The 23,908-nt window shown below is 34.6% G+C and overlaps 3 protein-coding genes across 5 annotated transcripts; 2 read left to right on the forward strand and 1 right to left on the reverse strand.

Annotated features, from left to right (window-relative positions):
- Positions 3,486 to 9,148, forward strand: LOC105174574 (trihelix transcription factor GT-3b). 2 transcript variants are annotated; one of them, XM_011096718.2, is made up of 3 exons: positions 3,486 to 3,536; positions 3,793 to 4,071; positions 4,678 to 5,416. In XM_011096718.2, the coding sequence occupies exons 2-3, from the start codon at positions 3,802 to 3,804 to the stop codon at positions 5,248 to 5,250; spliced, it is 843 nt and encodes a 280-aa protein (XP_011095020.1). In that variant the 5' UTR covers positions 3,486 to 3,536; positions 3,793 to 3,801; the 3' UTR covers positions 5,251 to 5,416. The 2 variants fall into 2 exon arrangements, with proteins under 2 accessions (XP_011095020.1, XP_020553261.1); XM_020697602.1 differs by lacking the exon at positions 3,486 to 3,536 and adding an exon at positions 9,089 to 9,148 and having other exon boundaries at positions 3,554 to 4,071; positions 4,678 to 5,258.
- Positions 9,158 to 11,671, forward strand: LOC105174575 (selT-like protein). Its single transcript, XM_011096719.2, has 4 exons — positions 9,158 to 9,458; positions 9,791 to 9,855; positions 10,402 to 10,720; positions 11,294 to 11,671. Exons 1-4 carry the CDS (start codon positions 9,288 to 9,290, stop codon positions 11,411 to 11,413), a joined length of 675 nt encoding a protein of 224 aa, XP_011095021.1. The 5' UTR covers positions 9,158 to 9,287; the 3' UTR covers positions 11,414 to 11,671.
- LOC105174577 lies at positions 12,662 to 23,581 on the reverse strand. Of its 2 annotated transcripts, XM_011096720.2 has the most exons (24): positions 23,333 to 23,581; positions 23,108 to 23,235; positions 22,412 to 22,496; positions 21,711 to 21,764; positions 20,805 to 20,896; positions 20,596 to 20,699; positions 19,812 to 19,887; positions 18,569 to 19,019; positions 17,738 to 18,070; positions 17,435 to 17,632; positions 17,203 to 17,301; positions 17,039 to 17,108; positions 16,247 to 16,374; positions 15,748 to 16,021; positions 15,447 to 15,670; positions 15,251 to 15,375; positions 14,957 to 15,074; positions 14,705 to 14,760; positions 14,506 to 14,599; positions 14,235 to 14,421; positions 14,038 to 14,109; positions 13,851 to 13,951; positions 13,696 to 13,758; positions 12,662 to 13,165 (listed from the first exon to the last, which is right to left on the reverse strand). In XM_011096720.2, the coding sequence occupies exons 1-24, from the start codon at positions 23,375 to 23,377 to the stop codon at positions 13,058 to 13,060; spliced, it is 3,285 nt and encodes a 1,094-aa protein (XP_011095022.1). In that variant the 5' UTR covers positions 23,378 to 23,581; the 3' UTR covers positions 12,662 to 13,057. The 2 variants fall into 2 exon arrangements, with proteins under 2 accessions (XP_011095022.1, XP_011095024.1); XM_011096722.2 differs by lacking the exons at positions 22,412 to 22,496; positions 23,108 to 23,235; positions 23,333 to 23,581 and having other exon boundaries at positions 20,843 to 20,896.

Below are 23,908 nucleotides of genomic sequence, written 5' to 3' on the forward strand. Positions count from 1 at the left end.
TCTATACTCACAAATGGCGGTTAATGACACAGTTTCACATCAATTTTTTGCAAAGTAAAAAATACACTTCAACTAATAAATAAGTTTTCTTTTTTTTTTTTTTAATATAATGTATTGATTTTTTTCATTTGTTTTCTTTTTTTTTTTTTTAATATAATGTTTTGATTTGTTACATTTTGTTCTTATTTATAATATATTTTAAAACTTAAAAAATTATTTATTATATGCACGCAAGAACAACATTCCACAACAGCCAGTTTATTATATGTACGCAGGGACAGCGTGCCATAACAGCTAAAACAAAAAATAAAAATCCTCTACACTTACAAATAACAATTAGTGCAATCATACCTCTCATTAGAAAATTTTTAAAATTAATTGAAATTATTTATTTATTTATATTTTTACGAAAATGACTCCACGTTAAACGCAATTTATGATTCATATATTTTATTTTTATTTAAAATATATTTTAAAATATAAAAAAATTATTTATTATATACACACTAAAATGACAAATCATAACGACTAATTTAAAAAAAAAAAGTATTATTATTAATTTAAAAAAAGAATCATACGAACTGAAATAATAATAAATGATGTAGCTCATGTAAACCAAGCTCATAGAGATTTATTATTATTTGTAGACGTGGAATTTGAATTTTTTGAGTATATATGTAGATCTATGGCTGGGAAAGCTCCAAGCAGATCCGACATACATACGTTATTCTTCCATGGTCAATAAGATATTTAATTCTTGAGTCTTGAGAATAATTAAGTCAGAGCGCATACTTGTTTAACACTATCACCAATTTCTAAGATGGACAAGAAAAAACTAAAAACTGCACATTGAAGTCAAATGTTAGGAAGAAATTTGTGCATAGTACATCACGTACATCAACAACATTCAAATTCATCCACACTCACCAACAACAAATCCCTTTCATTATTTCTGCATTTTGACTTCCAATTTTATTTATTGCTTATTATAATGTCCATGTTAATTAGTTTGAGAAATTTATTACTACCCATGCACTCCTTTGTTTGTGAAAGTGATAATTTATAATTTATTTATTTTTTTTAATTACAACTTGCTATTGGTCCAATTTAAATGAATAAAAAATATTCTTTTTATTATTGATTTGAAAATATTGGGTGCCTAAACATGTGATTCGAGTTTGAAATTGCAATTCAATTAAGTGTTGGAGTATGATAAAATGAGTAAACGTTAAACTTTTTGGAAAGTACATAATTGTGACTTTTTTATATTTAAATTAATTTGGATGAGAGCGAAATCGGAAAAAAAAATTGAAGAATATTCTTTCTTATAATGTCCCTCTCTGTCCTCCAAGTACTAAATAATGAACCATGATGATTTCGGGCACCGAGTAAATTGATAAGATAATTAGGTGCGATCTAACACGAATAAATGTTTGTCATATTTAATTTCTGTTTGAGCATTTAAAATATTGTGAGGGGTATTTTTGTTTTTTTTTTTATTGCATTTCTGAGTAGACCCGTCAAGGAGTACACAAGTTTAATTGTTTGAGTTTGTTTATTCCATGCGTTCAAGCATTAAATTCCTCTAGTGATGAAGCCAAAGTTGATGAGGAGCCACTCCAGTGAAAATGACTTGAACATCAACAAACCACCAAAAAATGTGAAACCACCTCCCCATCCCCAAACCCTCAAATTAGGGCAAAAATGTGATTATTATTACAAGAAGCCAACAAGGCAATCAAACAAATCGAAATTGGGGAGGAATGAATACAATACGGTACAGTTATACAAAGTGAAAGAAGTCGTGAGAAAGCCGCGGATGCGAGTGTGAACAAGCAAGAAGCGGGTCCCAGATTTTCAAACTCGGGGTCATGCATGCATGACACGTGGACGGACATGGTAGGCGATCGCACGTGGGACATGACAGAATCCCGCGTCTTTGATTAGACCAAAGTCCAAACCGAGGAAACGGAAAAAATTAATGGGACAGAGAGATAGAGAGACAGCCCACAATTCTCCTTTCTCCTCTCGAATTTGCAAAGCCAAAAGCCGAATCCCCCATGCAAATAATATTTTCAGTTCTTTTGCCTACTACTTTTATCTATACTAATATTAAAAAATAATATTTTTTTACTCATAAATTACGATTCGTTGCATTATAATATTAATTTTTTTATTATGTCGATAACACTTTTAAATTGATTTTTTTATTTTAAAAATAATATATTAATTTATAAATTTTATTTTTATAATATATTTTAAATTATAAAAAAATATTTATATATACACATAAACAACATGCCATGACAATTAGCTATTTAGAAAAATGAACATAATCTCTATACACAATCTCCAAACACAATAAAAAATGCAATATTTGATTATGGCTAATTGCCATAGTTAAAAATAAAATAGACCTAGCAAATATCATTGACTATGGCCATGCAACGGTTGTTAGTCGTGCTATCTGCGAGGGTGGCTAAAATATTTGCCATGACAAATAGTTTTTTCTTGGTAGAAAATTCATATTTTTTGCATCGATTTTATTTAACCATGATCAATAAAAATTACTTACCATAGTTTTTAGTTTATAGTTATTAAAATTATAGTCAATAATTATTTTTTTTTCTAGTGACAATAAATTATACTTGAACGGACATAAAATTTATTTAAATCGATAAGATAATAGATATAGTTTTATCGATCATTACGGAGATCTATGAGATGTTTTCTAATTAAAATAAAAATCCCTTTAACTACTTCATATTTTCTTTGTTGAATAAATCATTTTTATTATTAGGTAATGTCGAGATGCAATATCCAACGAAATTTCATTCCGATAAATAATTAATTTTGGATACAATTCAATTATGTTTATTATTGTCAAAAAAAGATTTAAATTAGCCATTTAATTGGTACCTAAAACACACGGTTCAAATACACATACGCGCCGCTATTAGACATGCCCATGCACAGTCCCACATGAAACGCGGAATTATTTATCAAACAATTAAGTACAAATATTACATATTATATTTGTGGAATACTAATTTTTAATTACTTGAAAATAAAATTTTAATATTAGACAAATATCTATATTGATTGCAGACGAGATCTTAAGTGACGTATACTTTTTCAAGACAAATTTATGAAATTTCTATAATAAATAATATCTGACGCAAGGAGAGAATGATGAAATTACAAGTTAGACGAAGTTGAGAAAAATAAAAGCTTGTAGAACAAGTATTTACAACTGGTCATGAAGAAGAATAAAGCCAGACAGGAACAAATGAAACCAATTTCTTCGTCTGACCTCTCTGTCTCCACTCACCGTCAGCATGACGGCAGCAAAACGCAGTATGAACAAATGTGGATGGCCCGGAAAAGAATTAACCTGCAGATATTTATATAGTTCCAAAAGAAAATAACTAGTAATATATATTAAAGAAGAAAAAGGAAAATGAGTTTGCGCGTAGAGGGATGAGACAGACAGGGGAAGAGGAAACTGTGTAGATGAAGAAAAAAGAAAGATAGAGGTTTGTTTTAATTATTTGTGGTTTGATTTTCCGCTGACACCAAAGCCAATCCAACCCAACCCAACCCAAACTCAAAATCATTATTATTCTTTTTCTTTCCAGAGGAAAAGAAATATTTTATTTTTCAGTTTTTCACACTATATTTTCACACCACCCTTTTCATATAATAACACCACCAAACCCTTTTTCTCAGGTTTCCCTTTCCACCAAATCTTTCTTCCATCCTTGTCTTTTAATTTTTTCATCTGGATTTTAGCTAGTATATATGGATCCGGGTCATCACCAGCAGCTCCATCACCACTACTCTCTGGGTATTGATGCAGCGGGTAGTAGTGGAGATAGGTTTCCTCAATGGAGTATTCAGGAGACCCGGGATTTCTTGATTATCCGGGCCGAGCTCGACCCGACTTTCATGGAAACAAAACGTAATAAGCTTTTGTGGGATCTCATCTCCACCCGGATGAAAGAAAAGGGTTATAGCAGAAGCGCGGAGCAGTGCAAGTGCAAGTGGAAAAACCTAGTCACACGCTACAAGGTATACATGTATATACATATATATAAAGTTCAAGAAATAAGAAATTAAATGCTATCTCTCTCTCTCTCTCTCTATATATATATATATATATATATATATCTATGTGGATCTTTTAATTAACGAATTTTCATCCAAATTAAATGGATGGTTAATTCTATACTTCTTTTTTGTTAATAATTAGTTTTATCCTAGCTACATATGTTGGGAAATTCATAATCCTTCTGCAGAAGAAGACTATATACATGAGTATATATTTTATATAATACAATGATCATCTTTTAGTGTATAGTTATAGATATGTATATAAACAAACACAGACATACCTAGATATACATTAACATGATATGATTTCAGCATTTTGGTATATGTGATATTCACCTGACACATCAATAATTGTCGTCGTGAATTTGTATGAGATGATTATTGTTTGAATTTGTAGAGTAATATTTCAAGAACAACATGAGTTTGAAGATAATAATGATCATTTTCTGGCATGTAAACTCATAATAACATATATATTCATGTATTAAATTGCAAATACCATTGATTTTGATGATGTATATGTGTGTGTGTGTGTGTTCATATATTTATATATTAATGTGTTAGGGATGTGAAACTATGGAGGCAGAAGGGATGAGGCAACAACAATTCCCATTCTACAACGAGCTGCAAACCATATTTGCTGCGAGGATGCAAAGAATGCTGTGGCTGGAGGCCGAGGGCGGGGGAGCCGCCACCAGCTCAAAGAAGAATAAGACGGCAGCGCAATTTTCATCCGATGAAGAAGATGAAAACGAAGACAGCGAAGGAGAAAAAGGCGGAGCGAAAAAGAAGAGGAAAGTGAAGGGGAATTATAGTAATATTCCTCAAGTTGGAGGAAGCAATTCACCAATGATGATAATTAAGGGAATAAGGGAAATGATGGAGGAATTCACGAAGCAACAAATGGAAATCGAAATGCAATGGCTGAAAGCGTATGAAGCGAGGGAAGAGGAGAGGAGAGTAAAAGAAATGGAGTGGCGGCAGACGATGGAGGCATTGGAAAATGAGAGGATAATGATGGACAGGAGGTGGAGGGAAAGGGAAGAACAAAGGAAAGTTAGGGAAGAAGCCAGGGCTGAGAAAAGGGATGCTCTTATTACAGCGCTTTTGAACAAGCTTAGGAGAGAAGACATGTAAACAACATTGTAAGATATATCTGTGCTCTCTCTCTCTCTTTAAGTTTTTGTTTAATTTTTCTCTCGGATCTGCATGCGCGTGCTGGACAGGTTTGTTTTAATCTTGGAACTCATCTTGTCTAGCTTAATTATTAATTAATTTTAGTTATTCTTAATATAAATTATTGGTTAAGATTAATTCTATGCTTTTGCTCTTTTGATTTAGTTATAAGTTGGTAATTTTTGTGTTATTGGATACTTTTACAAGATCAATAATCTTAGGACATTTTTTAAGTTGATGTCATTTACTAGAATGTTGGAACTTTCGTGGGTAGGATTAGAAGCTTTGAAATTTCTAGTCCATGCAGTTTCTTGGAAGAAAAGAAGAAAATACGAAACTAAGGTTATGATCATGTGTTTTGGTAACCAAATAAAACTACCATCGGGTTAAATTATATCTATCTAATTCAGATTGAGTTTAATTAAAATTTAATTAATTATATATCAAGTATAACACATTTAAATTAAATTATCGATCTATCTAGCTCATCAAGCAAGCAAGTACTTAATAAACCAAATCCAATTTTAGGATGACTCGATAGAGTTAGAGAAATCGGGGGTGCTTGCTGATCAATATATTTACTTATATATAACAATAACCATAACTTTATTGTTATTACAATCCATCTAATATATACGAGGTTATTTTTGGTATTTTTGTCCTTTAGCTTTTTAGAGTAACACTTTGATCCTGCACTTTTTAAATTTTCGCAATTTCGGTCTTTTTCTTCTGCAGAATTCATTTCCACCAACGAGAAGGGTGAACTTCAGCCAAAAAAAAAAAAGAAAAGTAACTGAAATTATAAAAATTAAAAAGATGTAGGATCAAAATGCTACCATAGAATATTAAAGGACAAAGTTGCTGAAAAAAATGGGCCAATAGGAATAAAAGCCCTTATATTAAAGCGTCACGTGAGAGCTGCATGCATTTTTCTATCGAGAATGGTGAACTCCGATAAAAAAAAAAAAAAGGACTAGAATCCCAAAAACTAAAAAACATGCTGGACCAAAATGCTATCTCAAAAAATTAAAAGACAAAAAATACCAAATAAATTAAATGACGAAATTAATAATACATTTAAGTCAATATATGTAGTATATATGTGTAGGGTAGATTTGAAGGATGGATGCCATATATCCTTGTATGATTATTAGCAATAAAGTAGGAGTATAATAGATGTTATAATTAGATGATAATTTAGGAAAAGACATGTCAAAATGTTTTGTGGTGATGCATAAAGTCAAATAAAGATAGATGAGAATATTCGAGATTTTGAACACAGAAATGGATGCAGCAGTATCAGCAATATTACATAATTGATTAGGTGGTGGGCGATGGGCATATATTTGCAATGCTTTCACATTTAGGGCCATCATTGTACGTGTAGAGTAATCACTACGCAATACAGATTATTTATTTTTCATTTTAACCCTTTCTTCAACCACCTCACTAATTATATATATGGTACATGTTTTTAGTTAGCTATATATTAATGTCTAGCTACGTTAAAATCATCATCATAATTATTCCCACCAAATTAAAGCAAGGGATTATATCAAATGCCCATATCTGTTTATCGATTTGGTTGGACAAGAATTTAATTATGCAGCTGTAATTAATGAATTAATGATGCACAAACATTAATTTCTATTAAGCATATATATATATATATGTGTGTGTGTGATCGATCAAGGGGAAATAATATGTTTTATCCCATAATTTAGGGTCGTCTTTACACTTCTGATCATATTAGCTACGAAATTCTCACCTTTGATCTCACAACTTAATTCCAAAAAAGTAATAATTTTGTTCTCATATCACCTTTATGTTATATATATAATGGAAAAGGACACGTTAAATTTTCAGAATCAGCACTTAACAACCACGTGCTAAGATATCATCAACTGTTATTTTTTAAAAGTTATGCAAGCTAAAGTAAAAATCGATAATCCCCGATGAAATCGAAAGTGTATGCCCAAGTTAGGGGCAAAAAATACTATTTTCTTGATCAATCAAATTAGTAGGTGAGCGTGTATATATGTTGTGTATTTATGTATTTCTCTAGCACCTTTGTTAACCATGATCATAAAGTTAGCTAGTAAGAGGGGACTAAGAATTGAAATAGCTAGGATTAGAAAAAATTATACTTCTAGTCCTATAATTTATAGAGGTGAATTTTTTTTTTATCTTGCATGAATTGAGTTTTGCAATTTAATTCCGTAACTTTTATATGACTAAAATTATAATTTTTTCATAGGATTTAATGCATTCAGTTTATAATAAATGTTCTACGGTTTATATTAGTTTGTTTTGATCATAAGGAAGGGAAATTTTGATATTTGATACCCCTAAAAGAGAAATTAATCTTTTATATGTTTCGTAGAATAAATTTTACTGTACAGCGGAAAAGTAATTTACGGCCATATGATGGAGAATATATATATATATATATATATGCATATTCATGTATGCAGTAACTCTCTAATCTAGGCTTAAATAATAATGCTCTATCTTGGGATTAATTAAATTATTATCTATCTATGTAATATTTAAATACATTTTCTTGTATTTTCTACATAAAACAATATTTATCCTCAATATATAATATCTGATATCATCCTCAAGAATATGTGTATGGATTTGGAAGAGCATATTCAATAGAAGGGCAAAATGAGCATTGATTTAGCTTAATTCGGCTAAAGGACTAAAATTGTGAGTGTTCAAAAAGATACAAGACCAATTTGTCAAACCAAAAAGATAGAGGACAAATTTGCCAAATCTCTAAAGATACAGGACTAAAAATATATTAATACATATATACAACCAATAGACAATAATCATGGCCCGATGAATGAATGGATTGGATGAGATTATGATGACTTCCAACATGTAGTATATATAACTTATAATATTAGCAGATCACGAGTTAACCTTATAATGGAAGTTAATTATGACATATAGAAATTCTACTGTACAACATTGCTCAAATGACAAGAGAGCATGTGTAATTCTGAACCCATCCCAGAGTCTATGGATGCGGGTATTTTAGATGCAACTCTTTGTAAAAATATTTTTGTACGTCTTCACGTGTTAATTCATGTGAAAAGGTATATTTTCACTATTACATAGGCATTTTAGTCCGCAAAAAATGATTTGACTTGTAATTAGTAGTCGAGGGTAAATATAAATTTTCATTCAGTTTTTATTTGTAATATCAGTGATTTTTGACCAACGAGGGAACTTGTTTGTTAGATGAAAACAAACCTCAAGGGTGCTAGATGTAATTTCTCAAACCAACAGAGGGTTTACGTATAATTACACCAAACCTCATAAGAGAGTAATGTAATTATCGGATAGTATCAGTCATACACTCAATACACGAAATATCCAATATAGCATGAATTCTTTTAACAGCAAGTTTGAACTTGCGGAATATAAATAGCATAAAGTACTTAAGGTACGATGAGTTATTTGCTAAACTTTCAGTGGACAATTTGAGTAATTTTTATAAATGTAATTTTTACGTGCATATTAAATAAAACAAAACATTTTATACGATTTGTAATAAAAGAAAATTGAATCGTGTAAGGAGATGTTGACTAGTTAATGGACTTTGGGCCCAATATTTCCAGTGAGATAGCACACGTCTGAATCTGTCAGTCTTTTCTGTATGGGCCGATTGATTTATTTGGGCCTATGTAATGGGCTTCTTTTGTTGCCAAAACGCCTCACTATGAAATGCGAAACTGTAACTTTGTATGGGCCGGTTGATTGATATGGGCGTATTTTTTTCCAAAAGGCCTCACAGTGGCCCACAGAAACGAGGATCATCTAAAGAAATGCGAAACTGTAACAGCGACTTCATTGGAATCCTGTACAACATTTAAGAAACGCTACTCAAGAGGGTGCCTCAATCAATCCTCTCATACGAATTTCACTGTTTTCTTGTTTCTTCTTCTTGTCAACCCGTCAATTGCATCCGGAGCTCCGGAGAAAATATGGATCGGACGCAACTTTTGTTGGTGGGTCTACCCCTCTTCCTCTTCTTCTCCGACATCTTCAACCTCTTTTCGCCCCCTCCGTCGAAACCCGCCGCTCATCACCACCATCAACCCGTTTCACAGCCACTAATCCAACAACAACAGCCGTCCCTTGAGTTCCCCGCTCAGGTTTGATCAATATCTTCAACAATTAGAGGAATTATTGACTCCAGCATGGTTGAATTGGATTTTACTGAAAAATACTTTAAATTATTCTTTGCTTTGTTTGAGACGAGTACGTGAAGGAAATATTGGATGTATTATTATGAGGGGTCTTTGTTCTTTTAATATGTTTATTTTATTCATTTCTTGTAATACTCAACTGCAATGATTTTGCTTTTGCTGTTACTCCCTCGAGCTAAAGTCTGGATCCAAAATGGGCATGTATCTCCTGATAATAAGTCAAAACTTAAATATGTCGTTTTTTTATGTTTTCGTGTGTTTAATGTAATTTTTTGCAGAAAGCTACTGGAATTGGTTTCGGAAACACTGTTAGCATTGACTTCTGTTCTTCCTGTTCTTACAGGTATTTATATGTTCTCCATTTTCTTTTCTTTGTTGATAGAAATTCCTGTAGTTAATTTTTTTCTGTTTTCTGTCTCCTTTTCTGTGGGACCATATGCATACTGCATTGTTCATTGAAGATGCTTTTGGTTGTGGACTGTCATCTGCAAAAAGACTGAATCTCTATGCGGATGTCAAGAACTCTATGAGAATCAATGGTGTAAATTCAATATTTTGTATCAGGGTCATGATTCTTCTTGTTCAGAAGTACAGAAAACGTGTGTCATTCTAGAAAGGATTTTAGGTAGAAGAGGATCTCATATGGGCTAAGTAAATATGTTTAATAGTAATATGAATTTAGTTGTTCGGAGATCTTAGGTGAACATTAATAGTACTGGTATTTATTTGTTTGCTGTTGAAGTTTTTCTATCATTTAAACACACACTCAAGAAGGCTAGCTGTGAGGACAATTAAAGGGGAAAGAGCAGAAGTCAGGAGCATGAATAAAGATTATCTTGTTTCTATTATTATCTATGGTGGTGCATTCATGGAACTTCCATTTTGGCAGAGGGACTGCAGTCACGATGAAGAATATGTTAGAAAATCAATTTCCTGGAATCAATGTTGTCCTTGCAAATTACCCTCCTCCTCTACCTAAGCGCATGTTGAGCAAACTGGTACCAGTTGTTCAGTTTGGTGTGATTGGAATTATAGTGGGCGGTGAACAAATTTTTCCAAGATTAGGATTTGCTGCACCACCCCAATGGTACTATTCCATGCGGGCAAATAGATTTGGGAGTATGGCAAGCACTTGGCTACTCGGAAATTTCCTTCAGTCTTTCCTGCAGAGTTCAGGTGCTTTTGAAGTGTACTGTAATGGTGAATTGGTAATTGTCCTCTACCTTTCATTCTCCGAACTGGGATATTTTCCTGATAATTTCCATTGGATTTATTTTCAAGCTTGATACTGAATGTCTTAACATGCAATGAGTGACATGATTTGTACAGAACCATTACAAAGACCTTGTTTGCTACGGTTTGGAAGTTCATGTATGTCTTCCCAATAAAGGGAAAGACTTAAATATTGATTGTAATTGAATGTGGCTACATTTTGAATACTCTAGCATTTGTTGTCATGCAACCTCCATACCATCTATGAAAGGGGATAAGTCAAAACTAGCTTAGGACTTCTTGTCTGCCTACCAATCAGTTGTGAATGTACACTGGTGGAGGTTAGTGATCATCCAAGTTTTCATGCCTGAATGAGTTCAAATTTTTTGAGTAATTGATAAGATTGAAGTGACACTCACCGGGACTGGCCCTATATTCTTGAATGTATAATGGTGATTGGCCTTGGTGTTTCTCTTCCTTGCAGGTTTAATAACAGATGTAATTGGTTAGGTTTTCCGCATTATTGTCTTGCTACTAAATTCCTGCACCTATTGATTTGTCTGATGCAGGTATTCTCTAAACTAAAGGAGAATAGGTTCCCTGGGGAGATAGAATTGAAAGATCTTGTTGCTAGAAGGATTGCTAGTTCAAGAGTGGTAGATGGCCTTCACGGAGGGCACTGGTCCTAGAAGGTTAGAATCATACGCAACATATTTCCAGGTTTAGAGTGGAGCCCGCAGTTCTGGAGCTTGACCATCATATAGAACTACTATTTTTATGATCAACTTGTCTACTGGGTGCAATTTGGAGCCAGTTTTGTATAAGTCGTAACTTGTTTGCCTACAAGGCAAATGATTTTAGTACATGAATGCTAATGCTAAAGTTTCACCATTGGGCCGAATTCTGAGAAGAAGAAAAAACTTTCATAATTGCCATTTTTTCTGAAACTTGGTCTCCATATCTTCTGATTTTTTCTTGTGTAATCTTTGGTATTGTGGTGGTCTGGAGATCATGAGCCATTCGCCAATATTGGGCCCATGTGATCCAACACTTGATTGAATCAGAGGGCACTATACTGCCAATGTTTTGTTCTGACTGGCAATGAGCAGCTACCCCTTTGTGCAAACTATTTCGCGACTTGGGTGCTTTAGAGGAAAAAAGAGAACTTAAGATGGATTTGAGGGTAAGCTGCAGAGAGCTCACCTTGTAAAATGGAAGTGTATCTGAAGTTTATCTGATCAAGTTTTCTGCATATGGTGTATTGCAGTGCTGGGAATAGGGAATTTCTACCACTAAAAGAAATTCCAAGTTTTCTGCGTATGGTGTATTATAGTGCATGCGAAGAAGGAATTTCTACTAATGCAAAAATTCCTCTTGTATGTTCACGTTTGCTGCTAGTATCGCCATCCTTAAAGTGCAGCCAGGTTAATCATAGCAAATGTTGAAGTTGAATAAACCATGACATTGAAACTAATAAGTTTACAGAATATTAAGTACTTTTGGATGGGGATGCTGTTTTTTACAATTGAAATTTTCACTAAATTAGTTGCCTCGACACCTCCTAAGAGGATGAGTTTATGAAGAAAATGAATACACCCGGAGACCTGCTTATGAAATTGTGAGTGCTGACAATAGGTATAGAAGTTTACAACACTATCCTCATGAAGACAAAAGAAATCTTGGTACGGTCGGATGCATTTCATGATAGTAATGATTAACATTGATGCGCAAAATGACAAAAACACATTCTTCGAAACCCTGAATCAATTTGCCGCTTCCAAGTCAATACAGTAATGGTTCAGGTATATGCCATTTAGTTCTTGCGCATAACCCATCTGCAGCAAGAACTTTAGTAGCAATTTGTCCAGAACAAAGTCCTATCGTTACAACTGGCAATATGCATTTGTACGTAAAATATTAAGGTGAATGATAGGTGAAAACAAAGAGATTAAATCACTTTGATAATAAGTGAAAACAAAGAGATTAAATCACTTTGATAATAAGTGAAAACATAGAACACTTATGTACATTCTCAATGTACAAGAAAATTACATACGTAGGACCAGTCACAAGACTGTACTTCACCCGTCCATTAGTTGTTCAAGGTGATCATAAGTAATTCTGCTGCACCATATTTAGGTCACTTGCAAACCCTTAGATTTACAGAAAGTTCTGCTTTTCCAAATTTCCAAACTGTTTTGCATTTACTTGCTCCTGAGTTAGCAATGAACCCAAGGATCTGATGACATGCTTTAGGCCCTCATCATTTTTATGAGCCTTACGAACTTGCTGTGAGGGAAATCTGGCAGAAATGCATTTATTTTGGAATGCTACTATATATGATACCATTTTCGTTTTTCCATTGCCTTGACAAGCTCGTTCGCTAAAGATGCAAAGTCTTCGGCTCCATTCCGTAGGTCTTCAGTTTGTCTACTGATTCTCTGAAGAAAAAAATGATGATTGTTACGGCAGACTCCACGAAAATCACATTTCTAATGATCACACAGAAATCAATACACTGAAATAAATTTGGCATCTCTGTGTGGAGATAAATCACTATTAAGAAACAGTAAAGAGAAGAGATGTCATCAATAGTTATATGCCAAAGTCCAAGAGGTAACATTCAGCACTTCCTCTCCCCTTTCCGCATCTACTGAGACTTTTCCCCCATTGCCTCATGCTACTTTGCACTGGATTCTAATGCAAGAAGGCATTACCACTACTAATGCGAGTAGTAAAATACATGTAGCTCTGTGTCATTCTTTTGTGTGTACTATTCCATATCTATTTTAGCACATTGCACAACTTTGCCTTAAAACGCAATTTTGTGTACTACTGCATATCCATTTCTGTTTTTAGTTAGTCCCTCTTTATCTTCTACTTTGGACTGCAGTCTAGACCAACGCATTACCATTACTAATATCAGTAAAATACATCTAGCTTTATGTCATTCTTTTGAAGGTGAGTTTACCTCAAGCTTTTCTTGGCGCTCGAGAAGCTTGTTTCTGGCTTGTCCAGCAACGGAGGAGGCATCCTGGAAATAAGAAAAACAGATCAAACAAACCAAATGATTAAAACGCCCCTATGTGGTCAGAGTGTGGTGGTCAAAGAACAAACTCAAATTACCCCCGCTTTTCTGTACGTGGCAATGATTTCTTCCCGTGTTCTAAGTCTCGGCTTAATGTCAGCACCATCACCAAACAATTTTTCTCGTTCACTTTTCTCATCTGCGAATCAAAAGGAGTATCTCCACTTACTCTAAGGCTTGTCCACATGACAAATTCAAGTTGAATAAGAACAGAATATTCTGCACCTTTATCTTTGTTATTTACTTCATGAGAGGAAGTGGATACCGAAGGCACAGGTTCATCAATTACGATGTCATCTGTAAACATTTACTGTTAGCCACATAGAATAGACAGGACACCATCCTGACACATCAAAGGTGTAAGGTGCGATGTCTGAGTAAGAAAATATTACAAGGGGTGGGTGGGGCGAGAAGCATGAAACCTATATTAAGCTCAGCAGCTCCCTGTTCATCTGTAGTGGTTGATGACTCTGGAAAAGGGTCTGTCATGAAGATTTCCTCTAGGCGATCAAAATTAGAGTTAGAATTGGAGTCATGATATGTAGGTTTGTCTGATCTCCGTCCCCTAAATCCTTTTACAATGCCGCCAAGAATGCCAAGATTACCTCCCTGTAGTACCAAGCCAAGCAGTTGTACAAAACAGATAAGCAATATAAAAAAAATTGAGAAACCAACAGAATCAGTTTTTAAGACCTGTTTTCTCTTGGGATCAGATGAAACACTAATTGCAGCATTTGCCGCAGCCTCAAGCACTTCATCATGAAGATTAGGCAGGGACTCGGGAATCCTGAAAAAAAAGAAAGTATGTTCTTTTTATAAAGTGTATTCTGGACCTTCTCTTATGCTCAAATAAGCATATTGGTGAATCTGCTCATGAACATGATAAGGATACCTGAAATCATTTTCACCCACTAATAGAGAAATAAACGCCACTTCAGAGCCATTTGCCTGTGCAAAATGCTCAGCATTAAAATGCATTATCACAGCAACGCATAAGACATTTGAGAAAAGGAAAGACTTTATGTAAACATAGTTTTTCCAAGATCCTTCACATTTACTAGTAACAGTAAATTTCCATATGAATTAAGTTTAGTAGGCATGAGATTGGCAGTAATTATTAATAGCACAATCCTTACAGCATTACCAATACAATATGTCCATTTTCTGTAGAGCTGATCATTCTTTCCATGTTAGCCTTGAAGTTCCACCTTAAGTCTGACATAAAAGAGAATTCCTTCACCAACTCCAGATCAGGCAACGATCTGTATAAGAATAGGTTTATAATAGCTTCTAGTTAATTTCTGCTATTCTTAATTTATGTCATTGAGAAACATTCAAAACAAAGAAGCTAAGACTTCTGATAAGAATCTAATAAGTAATCCTCTGGATAATGAAAATACAGTATAAACTGACAGAAATTTGAGATGGAGTGATTTACCTGATCTCCATTGCTCCTGTTTGATAGAATACTAAGAGTCCACAAACTTTTTCATCTTTCTTGAAAATTGTAGACCAACAACAGTGCTTGGAAAGTTTGACTTTATAAATAGATTTACTTTCTCCCTAGAAACCATATCATGTTAATAAAAACATATAATCAAAGGCATGGAAATGGGAAAAATTGGGGGGCTTACTTGAACCACAGACTTGGCCGGGTATATACGTAGTGAATCATTACAACAAAGCAAGATAAATGACTCCTTCAAGCTCTGTGCAGATGGAATTTTATCCGAAGAGTGCTCTTCAGTTTCACATTTCTCATTCCCCTGAGCACCACTCTGTGAAAGCTCGTTTATTAACTCACCATCCTTTGACAACTGTTTGTCATCTACAGACCTAAGGGTTGCTGCCCGGCTTTCTGAAGTATAACTACCAGTAAGTAATACATACACTCAGAGAAAGAAAATTTAATTTACATTAATGGGGAATACTTGCCTATAACATACAATGAAATTGCTGTTGACTTCTTCAACTGTACAGGCCTTGAGATAATCATGCCACGACCATCAGTAATATAGAGACTTGCGTCCTTAGTTAAAATGAATATATGTTCTCCTGTAGAGTTTTCTGGGATTTTGGGGACCGATTCATTTGTAACTCTAGCATTTTCAGAAGCAAAAGTTTTCCAGAGTACCGATATCACTGGTGAGTTGGATATAGACTCTGTTATAAATGCAACAGATAATGAATGTACATCGATCACTGCAATCTGAAACAAAGATAATGTACATAAGCCTCAATACCAATTAACCAAGGATAAGAGGGAACATATAACCTATTTCATGACCCTGACTTCCCTCCAAAAGAGCAGGAAATAAAGCATTTACAAGGTAGTCAGGGCAAAGTGAAATCTAGCACAGTGAGGACTGCCCTCATTAGGTGGCCTTTCATAAACACATAGATTTATATGAAAAGCTAGAAAGATATTACTCACTCGTGAACATTCATATCCAACGATAAGTTTGAATCCACTGATTGTGAATTTCAGTGCCTGAACTCCTGATTCGTAAAGTTTGAAAACAGCTTCGCACCTAGGTCCTTGAACTCGAGAAGAACTGCGAACTGTAGAAATGATGATGAATATCAAGTTGAGAAAACATATGGCCACTGATTTATTAAGACATTATATGCCTTAAAAATTTTGTGAAATAACTCCCTTTTCCTAATATCTTTTCAAAAGCTCCTTTGGACTTACCTTCTATAATCCAATTTCAAGGTTGTCAAATAATAGGGCTCTTAGAACAAATGAACCAACTCCACAATGTTTTTGAGCTATTCTAACATGTCAAAACATATAGGCCTGGAATATTTTGCTCAAGTTTTATATGAATCTACCAAGATTGAAATATCGGACCAGATATCTTATACAGAATCTCAATGCACTGTAGAACACTGGACTTAGTAACTCAATCTAATTCCTAAGTGGATGCTTGTAATTCCTATGAATGAGGATGGTGTCAAACAAAAATAGCAGAGGATACTTGGGAATACCAATCTTGCTTAATGTAATTAGTACTTATGCACCATGGCTCAAAACAGAACCCTCCATCCTGATCATAATTTTTATAAATAGACTAGAATCAACTAGATCAAGGATTGAGCAGAGCATCCTGCAGACCATAAGTTTTTATATGAGTTCTCAAACTTGAATCCAATCAATGACATCAATCTTGTGATGAAGGTGCTTCAAAGAATCAAAGAAAGTGAGATAGACAGTTAAAATCACCTTCTCTTTTGGTTTCTGTAACAAAATGGAAGTTTGTCCCGTTGCTGCTACGGAGGTTGTAAAGTTGGACCTGTATAAGATTAAACCAAGAATAAATAAAAATAGCACAAAACAAAAGCTTGTCTAGCTGCTGAGTGTTTGGACATTTAAGAAACACTTCTAACCAGACCACATTCACTGCCAACTGCTAATCTCAATGTGAAGGAGCACAACTCAACTCTGGTCAATGAGGCACCAGAATCAACCAGATCTTCACTGTTCACCTGCCATTCATTAGAAATACATGCATTGTTTGAATACACGTGCGGAAAGATCTACTGGATACAATATAATAAGAAGAATGATTTCTTTTATCTTTATCCATTTTGAGTTCCCTGAGTTCAATTAAATTCCAACCTCATTTGTCAAAATACAAAGGAGCGAAAGGACTGGATAAGTAGCATCCCATATTCGAACTGATCCATCCTCGTAGCCTGCTACATATAGTCTTTGGACCTTCTTATCTTTGCCAAAAGATACATGATTACTTACACCCCCAGTCAATGGCCACTTTTTATTCGCAGGCCACCCCTGTGTTAAACTCATTGCAGCTATCTAATTAGACATAGAAGCATGACTAGGTCAGTTCAGGATCAGGATAACTAACAACTCCTGAAAAAGATATGGAACAGGAAAGGCATACATAGCATAGAAACTTGCCTTGGATTCTATGCCCTCTATGGTTCCATGTATAAGAAAAAGCTCTGCCACTGTCATCCGAGGATCAACAGTTGGTATTCCAGCAGGAAAGTTTATAGCAGAGATAGGTTGTTCCTCCCTGGACTGCAAGTCTGAGGAAGACAGGCTGCCTCTATCATAAATATGTATACGCCCAGGGTTAGACAATACAAATAAGGAAACATTTGCATCACTTCCCGTAGTACCAGCAGATGGAATCAATATCATGTCAGCAAAAGAGCCAGTAAGAGTGAGATCTACACGACCTATGCATCTTACTGCTTCCATTCCAGATGACCATCCAAGATTGAGAACCTGCAACCAAAGAACTTCTGAGAATATCACAAACTAACAATGTCTAGTGTTTCATCAGTTTGAACTTCCAGCAAGAAGATTGTTTATTAAATTCACTGAGGTGTATCACAGACCAATCTACAATAGTAAAGTATATAAGCGTAGGTGGAATTGATTTCTTAAAAGGTATTGGAAATAGAGTTATTTTATTCAGTACATGGATCAGGTTAGCAGGAAAATTATGGGGAGATACATATGTTTACAGAACTGCAGGAAATCAAATTATCAAGGTTTGTAGATCACTGACATATATTAATTTTAAAACAAAGTGAATTTTGATCCCCCAATAAAGAAATCCAACATTTTAATATAAGAGTGCTTCTCCTGGATCAACATCTAAAAGGTAGTGGACCAATAGTATTTCTTCCATAATTTAGATATTCAGAATTAACCTGTCAAAGGTACATTTATAATAGGGACTGAATGTAATATCTGTCAAACATCAAGTCGAGAACCCACCGTAACAACTTCTTCACATCCTATCTCATCACCGCCATAAACAAGAAGCTGACCTTCTGGACGATGACAGGATTTAGTGTCATCCAACCAGTGTAAAACAATGACAGGGAGTCTCTTTTCAGCAGATGACAACTGTAGCTTGACAACATTTGATGATGATCTAGTTTCTTGGCCGCCAACTAAAGAATCTTTTGATGTATTCCAAAATAAAATATCCCCGTCTATATATCCAACAGCAAGAATGGACCCATCAGTAGACGCCCAACAAAGAGCACTGATCTCTTTGTCCAAGTTATGGGAAAGTTCATCACCAACAATATTGGTATCTATATCAATTGGAGGAACAACTTTGTTTTTCAGTTGGAGGACCTTATCACCTCGAACAATAACAACATGTGCCTCAACCACATCCCAAAGAATAATCAGCCCACTCTCATAAGCAATCAGTAGCCTGAAAATTTAGAATATTTTTGTTAAAATTCCATAGAAGTCTCAATATAAGAAGTAGGGCTTCACTTTTGTTCCAAAATTTGTCTTCCTCCATCCCACTTTTATAGTTGCATGTTCCTTTTTAGGTTATTTCATAATATTTTTCTGAGAAAGAAGTTACCCTCATTCTTCATTTACTAATACTCCACTTAAACAAACATAACCAAATGACCTATTAAAAACACTTGGGACCCACATCAATATGAAAGCCATGGGAATCAATATAACAAGACAGAAAACACTGTGAAAGGCAAGATTGAAGACCAACTGGATATAGTCCAACACTTATGGGGCAGGCTCCAACAAGATAAAAGATTAATTAGAAAGTTCAATTATGAGAAAATTGTTGTAGGTTCTTCCATATGCCACGCATGTTATAAACTGTTGAAGATACTCGCTCGACTTAAAATAGAAAATTTCGGAGGAGGCTCAAATGAGAGAAAAGAGAGGGAAGATAGATGAAACAGATAATGAGTACAAGAGATCACTTGGGCTCCTATGCAAACCCCGTCAAGTGTGACCAGCAGCCTATGATGCAAAGCTTTACAGGAGCACAAATAAAGCTTCAAAAGGTAAATTCAGTTAGAAAATTGATCAGAAAATTCACCTCCGACTCTGAGAAAATAGTTGTCAGTTTCTCCATATGTCCTTGTTAGATTTTTCAAGATACTCAGTCAACTCAAAATGCAAATTCTTGTGTAAACTGAAACAAAAGAAAAAAGAGAAAGAGTAATAGACACTAATCACATCTTGCCTATTCCCGGAAGAACAGGGTTGAGGAAGAAGTCCAACTATAGGTTGCCGATTAGAGATTGAGAACCCAGTTGCTTCTGTGAAATAAACAGGAAACTTCTAAGCTGAATGTATATGTGATGCCATTTAAATGTAAAATTACAAAGACAGCAATAACGTGATAAGGAAGCAATACTACACATGAAACAGAGCAGCACGTCTTTCACACCTTATCTAACTGATTAAATTTTCAGGAATGATTTTAAGAGCTTTGAGTGATATAAAATTTTTACTCAATAAAGTAAATGAGTGGACAGTCTTTGATGATACAATAGAAGATTTACTCTCTATATGGCATGAAGCTTAAAATGCAAATAATCTGACAGAGATTTTCAGAGTTCTGGAATAACCTACTCCATAAGATGCATTCTAAAACCAAAATTCCATACTTAATGCCTTAGTCTTTAACTGTAAATATGTTCTTGGAGAACTTTCTCTGAAATATCCTAGGTGACTCCCAGTTACCAGTTTTTATCTGTTTGCTAAGCAGTTTGGACCTAGGGAATATCAGACTATTTTGATGAGCTTAGTATAATTGTTCATAGAGAAACATTAAATTTAAGTCTTGACAATGAGAAATCAACTTGTCACAAGTAGAATGATAATGATCAATGATTCAATATACCAATAAGGGCAAGCAACAACTGAAACCTAAAAATGACCAAGTGAGAGTATGTTTAAGCAATTACTAGATAGTAAACAATGTATGCCATTAAGCAATACTAGTGATTCTTTAAAGTACTAACCGGCGAGAGAATCTGAAGATAGTTGATAATGCAATTTCAGAAGCTCTCCACCGTCTGAATCATACTTCAGAACTGACATTAACCCATATTCGTCACCAACATACCTAGAACAGAAGAGAGACAAGTATCATGTGGCATAAACAAATACCAGTCCCCATGGTGGTCTGCAACACCATGCAACGCAAAATTTACTCATATCAGCATCATACATAAACGACGAGCCACTGATTACAGAGAAGGCAGTTACATTGGATTCCCACTGGAAACTACAAGCTATTGACCTCATCTGCAGATTCCAAACCTGAAAGGTGGAAGGATTTTCAAATAGTTAGCTATTTATCCCAAACCAATTATTTGGAAGCCTCACTGAATCTGAACTTCCTGAGAAGCTATTTTATTTTAAAATTTGAAAGACTTAATGTTATTATGCTAGATTATGGATCATAGAGTTTAACTGAGTGATATTGATATGATAAGAATGTATAAAAGTCTAGAAGCTGAATAGGCAACCCACGTAGATCGAATACTTTCTCTGTCAAGACAGCAATAAAATACTAACACTTTAATCCCAATCTCTTATAAGAAAAAAAGTGTCTTAAAAGTTTGAACTAAGTAGTACTGATGGATCAAATGCATTACCACTTATCACTTTGTATATGCAGAAGTATAATATGACCTGAATGATGAGAACCATTTCAAGGTGAAAGCATATGGAGAGTAAAGATTATTGACATGTAAGGATATATGCTATTTACGAAAAACATTCACAGAGAAAAATGCTTTAAGATGAAAGCAATCAAAGAAAAACTCCATGCCAGGAGAAGACAAACATTTATACTTTTAGGATCCTTATGCTGGCACAAATACTTAGGTTAACAAGAAAATTTATTGACATGGCAACTAGACGAGCCTATGTAAGTGAGGGAACTAAGAAAATAATACATTCCATATCAATTTTCAGGATGTAACCAGTGTTAGAAAAAAATTTAACATGGCATAACTACAATGATGAGAACATAAAGAAAGCACAAGACAGTGTTGTGCATTCCAGATGACAGAAATGAGAAGCATTTCATCCTACACCAACCAAAGGAGATCAAGAGAATTATGCACACCTGAATATCATTATCATTTGTAATGCTAACTAAGAAACCTTGATTCTGCAGAAACTGCAAACAGAAAAATGAGGAAAATCAGAAGTGCAATATGCTTTAGAATCTCAACCTCTAGTTGACAAGTGAATAGCAGTCAAATTAATAGTGCAACTGAAGAGATAACTAGCAAGACATGGCTTAGAATGACACTTGTTTAAAAACATAATGATTATTAACACCAGAGAAAGACATCGTTCGAATTCGGGAGCGCTAAAGATCAAGATATGAACAAAGCCATTCAGCAACAGTGCAGAGTGGGTTTGATCCAACAGACATGAGACGCCCATCGCCAAGAATACAAAGAGCCAATTGACTTGAATAAGAACCTAATTTGTCATCAAATCTTAGTTAATGACTACTACAGTATTACCAATCAGCTAACAATTGACATTCTTGATCACCTATTGATGAAATTCTTTGACGTAGCACATCCTCTCAAGGGCAATACTTACACTGTTTGAGCCAGTTAAATTTCTCTGTCCACAAATTACCCAAAATTATCTTTCCACTGAAAAGCTCATAATGATGATCATTTTAAGTGCCTCAGGCATCAGACATAGAAGGAAGTTCAGTTTATAGCACAGTTGTAGTTGAATTTCAAAAGGCAGATTTTCTAGAGCATCAAGCAAAGTTTGGAGTGAGTATGGATATCGAAGACAAACCTCTAAGTACTTGTAAGGAACCAACTTTGGGGAAATCAAAAGTCCTTCGATATTATCACCACCAATTAACTTTATCCTGCCATCCCTGCATTCAAGTTGCAAAAAGACTATCAGGAATGAGCTGCAGATGGTAATAGGCATGTTCTGAATTGCTAGACAAAGGCCCACATCATGAAAGTATTACCACTAGCACTGCATATATCTTTGAAGATTATGATCTTATGCCATTTACTCTACTTAACAAAGACTGGAAAAATAATGTCCCAAATATCCTGAGTTCTAATGGTGATGAACATAGTCCAGTCTTATTATGGTAAACAACAGGGATAAACCAAGCCAAACTAATGGATTTGAAGCAACACCACAACAAAAAGCACAATGAGGGGAAGCTTCAAAAAGAAAACAACGATCATAAGATATATATGCAATTGAGAATTACGTAAGCCGATCTGAACCATAGACTCTTAAGCTTTTCCTAACAGAACTTGCCAGAACTCCAATAAGATTAATCAACGATCAAGAACTAAATACTCACTTGTCCATCATCATCCATCGCATAACTGATGCGCACATTAGACTCACTTTCACATGGAAACATTTTAGGGTACAAGTTGACGTATCTCCAGTTCAAATATCAAGTCAATACACGCGCAAAGAAAATCTGAAGTAATCACTAAAAATATGTTGTGAACTTACAATGTGCCGATTGCCAGTAGGCGCTGAATCGAATCAAAAGCAAGAATCGAGGCCGTAGAAGGAACTCCATAGTGTACATTGATCCGAAGCTCCACGTCTTCGGACGCCAGTAAACCCTTTTCATGATGCTGCATCGAAAAAATAAGGAGGGGAAAACAAGACAACGAAACACTTGAAATTCCGTTCAGCTGACAGAATAATTAATAGAGGAGCCAATCTTCAAACCTGATGAAGATGAACGGCCTTCTGAATGAGGCGCTTTGCGAACATGTAATCTTTTTAGTATTCGAAAAATCGAACGTCGGAGCTAATCCTTTTAGTATGGGAAAATCGAACGTCGGAGCGTATAGTTGATTCCAGCGTTTCCCGTTTGTTTCAAAGAAGTTGGCGAAATAGGATTTCTCGATTTGTACGCTACACAGAGCCGGAGGATGATTTGTCGTGGGCCCCAAACGGACTTGGGACTTGCAAGGAAAAGGGTTTATGCAACTGCATATACGGGCCGGGTCGATCATTATTCTGGAAGCTGTATTTTTATTTCATTTTAATCGGGTTTCTCTCAACGGCATGTGAAAAAATTTGGTTGAGTGTTTTTGCAAATGTATTTTGTGGGAGATATACCTGTAATTTGTATTTTGAAATTTCAAAATGATTAATATGGTATTTGGCTAAAATTATTTTAGAAAATTTTACATATCTGCTCAAATATTTATAACTAATAATTAACCAAATCCATTAGTATGCGCTATGTTTTCATCTATTTTTTATGGTGGTCTGATCAAAATGTCCTTATTGATTTAA

This window comes from Sesamum indicum, linkage group LG11 (genome assembly GCF_000512975.1).
Source record: "Sesamum indicum cultivar Zhongzhi No. 13 linkage group LG11, S_indicum_v1.0, whole genome shotgun sequence".
NCBI lineage: Eukaryota > Viridiplantae > Streptophyta > Magnoliopsida > Lamiales > Pedaliaceae > Sesamum > Sesamum indicum.

Excerpts from the sequence above, each read along its gene's own strand:
- LOC105174574 (XM_011096718.2), top strand. The coding sequence starts at position 3,802 with ATGGATCCGGGTCATCACCAGCAGCTCCATCACCACTACTCTCTGGGT. Across the intron at positions 4,072-4,677 it reads ACCTAGTCACACGCTACAAG|GGATGTGAAACTATGGAGGC; the intron begins GTATACATGTAT and ends TTAATGTGTTAG.
- LOC105174575 (XM_011096719.2), top strand. The coding sequence starts at position 9,288 with ATGGATCGGACGCAACTTTTGTTGGTGGGTCTACCCCTCTTCCTCTTC. Across the intron at positions 9,856-10,401 it reads TGTTCTTCCTGTTCTTACAG|AGGGACTGCAGTCACGATGA; the intron begins GTATTTATATGT and ends CCATTTTGGCAG. Across the intron at positions 10,721-11,293 it reads TGTACTGTAATGGTGAATTG|GTATTCTCTAAACTAAAGGA; the intron begins GTAATTGTCCTC and ends TGTCTGATGCAG.
- LOC105174577 (XM_011096720.2), bottom strand. The coding sequence starts at position 23,377 with ATGTTCGCAAAGCGCCTCATTCAGAAGGCCGTTCATCTTCATCAG. Across the intron at positions 14,110-14,234 it reads AGCTGCTGAGCTTAATATAG|ATGACATCGTAATTGATGAA; the intron begins GTTTCATGCTTC and ends AAATGTTTACAG. Across the intron at positions 13,952-14,037 it reads AGTAAATAACAAAGATAAAG|ATGAGAAAAGTGAACGAGAA; the intron begins GTGCAGAATATT and ends TTTGATTCGCAG.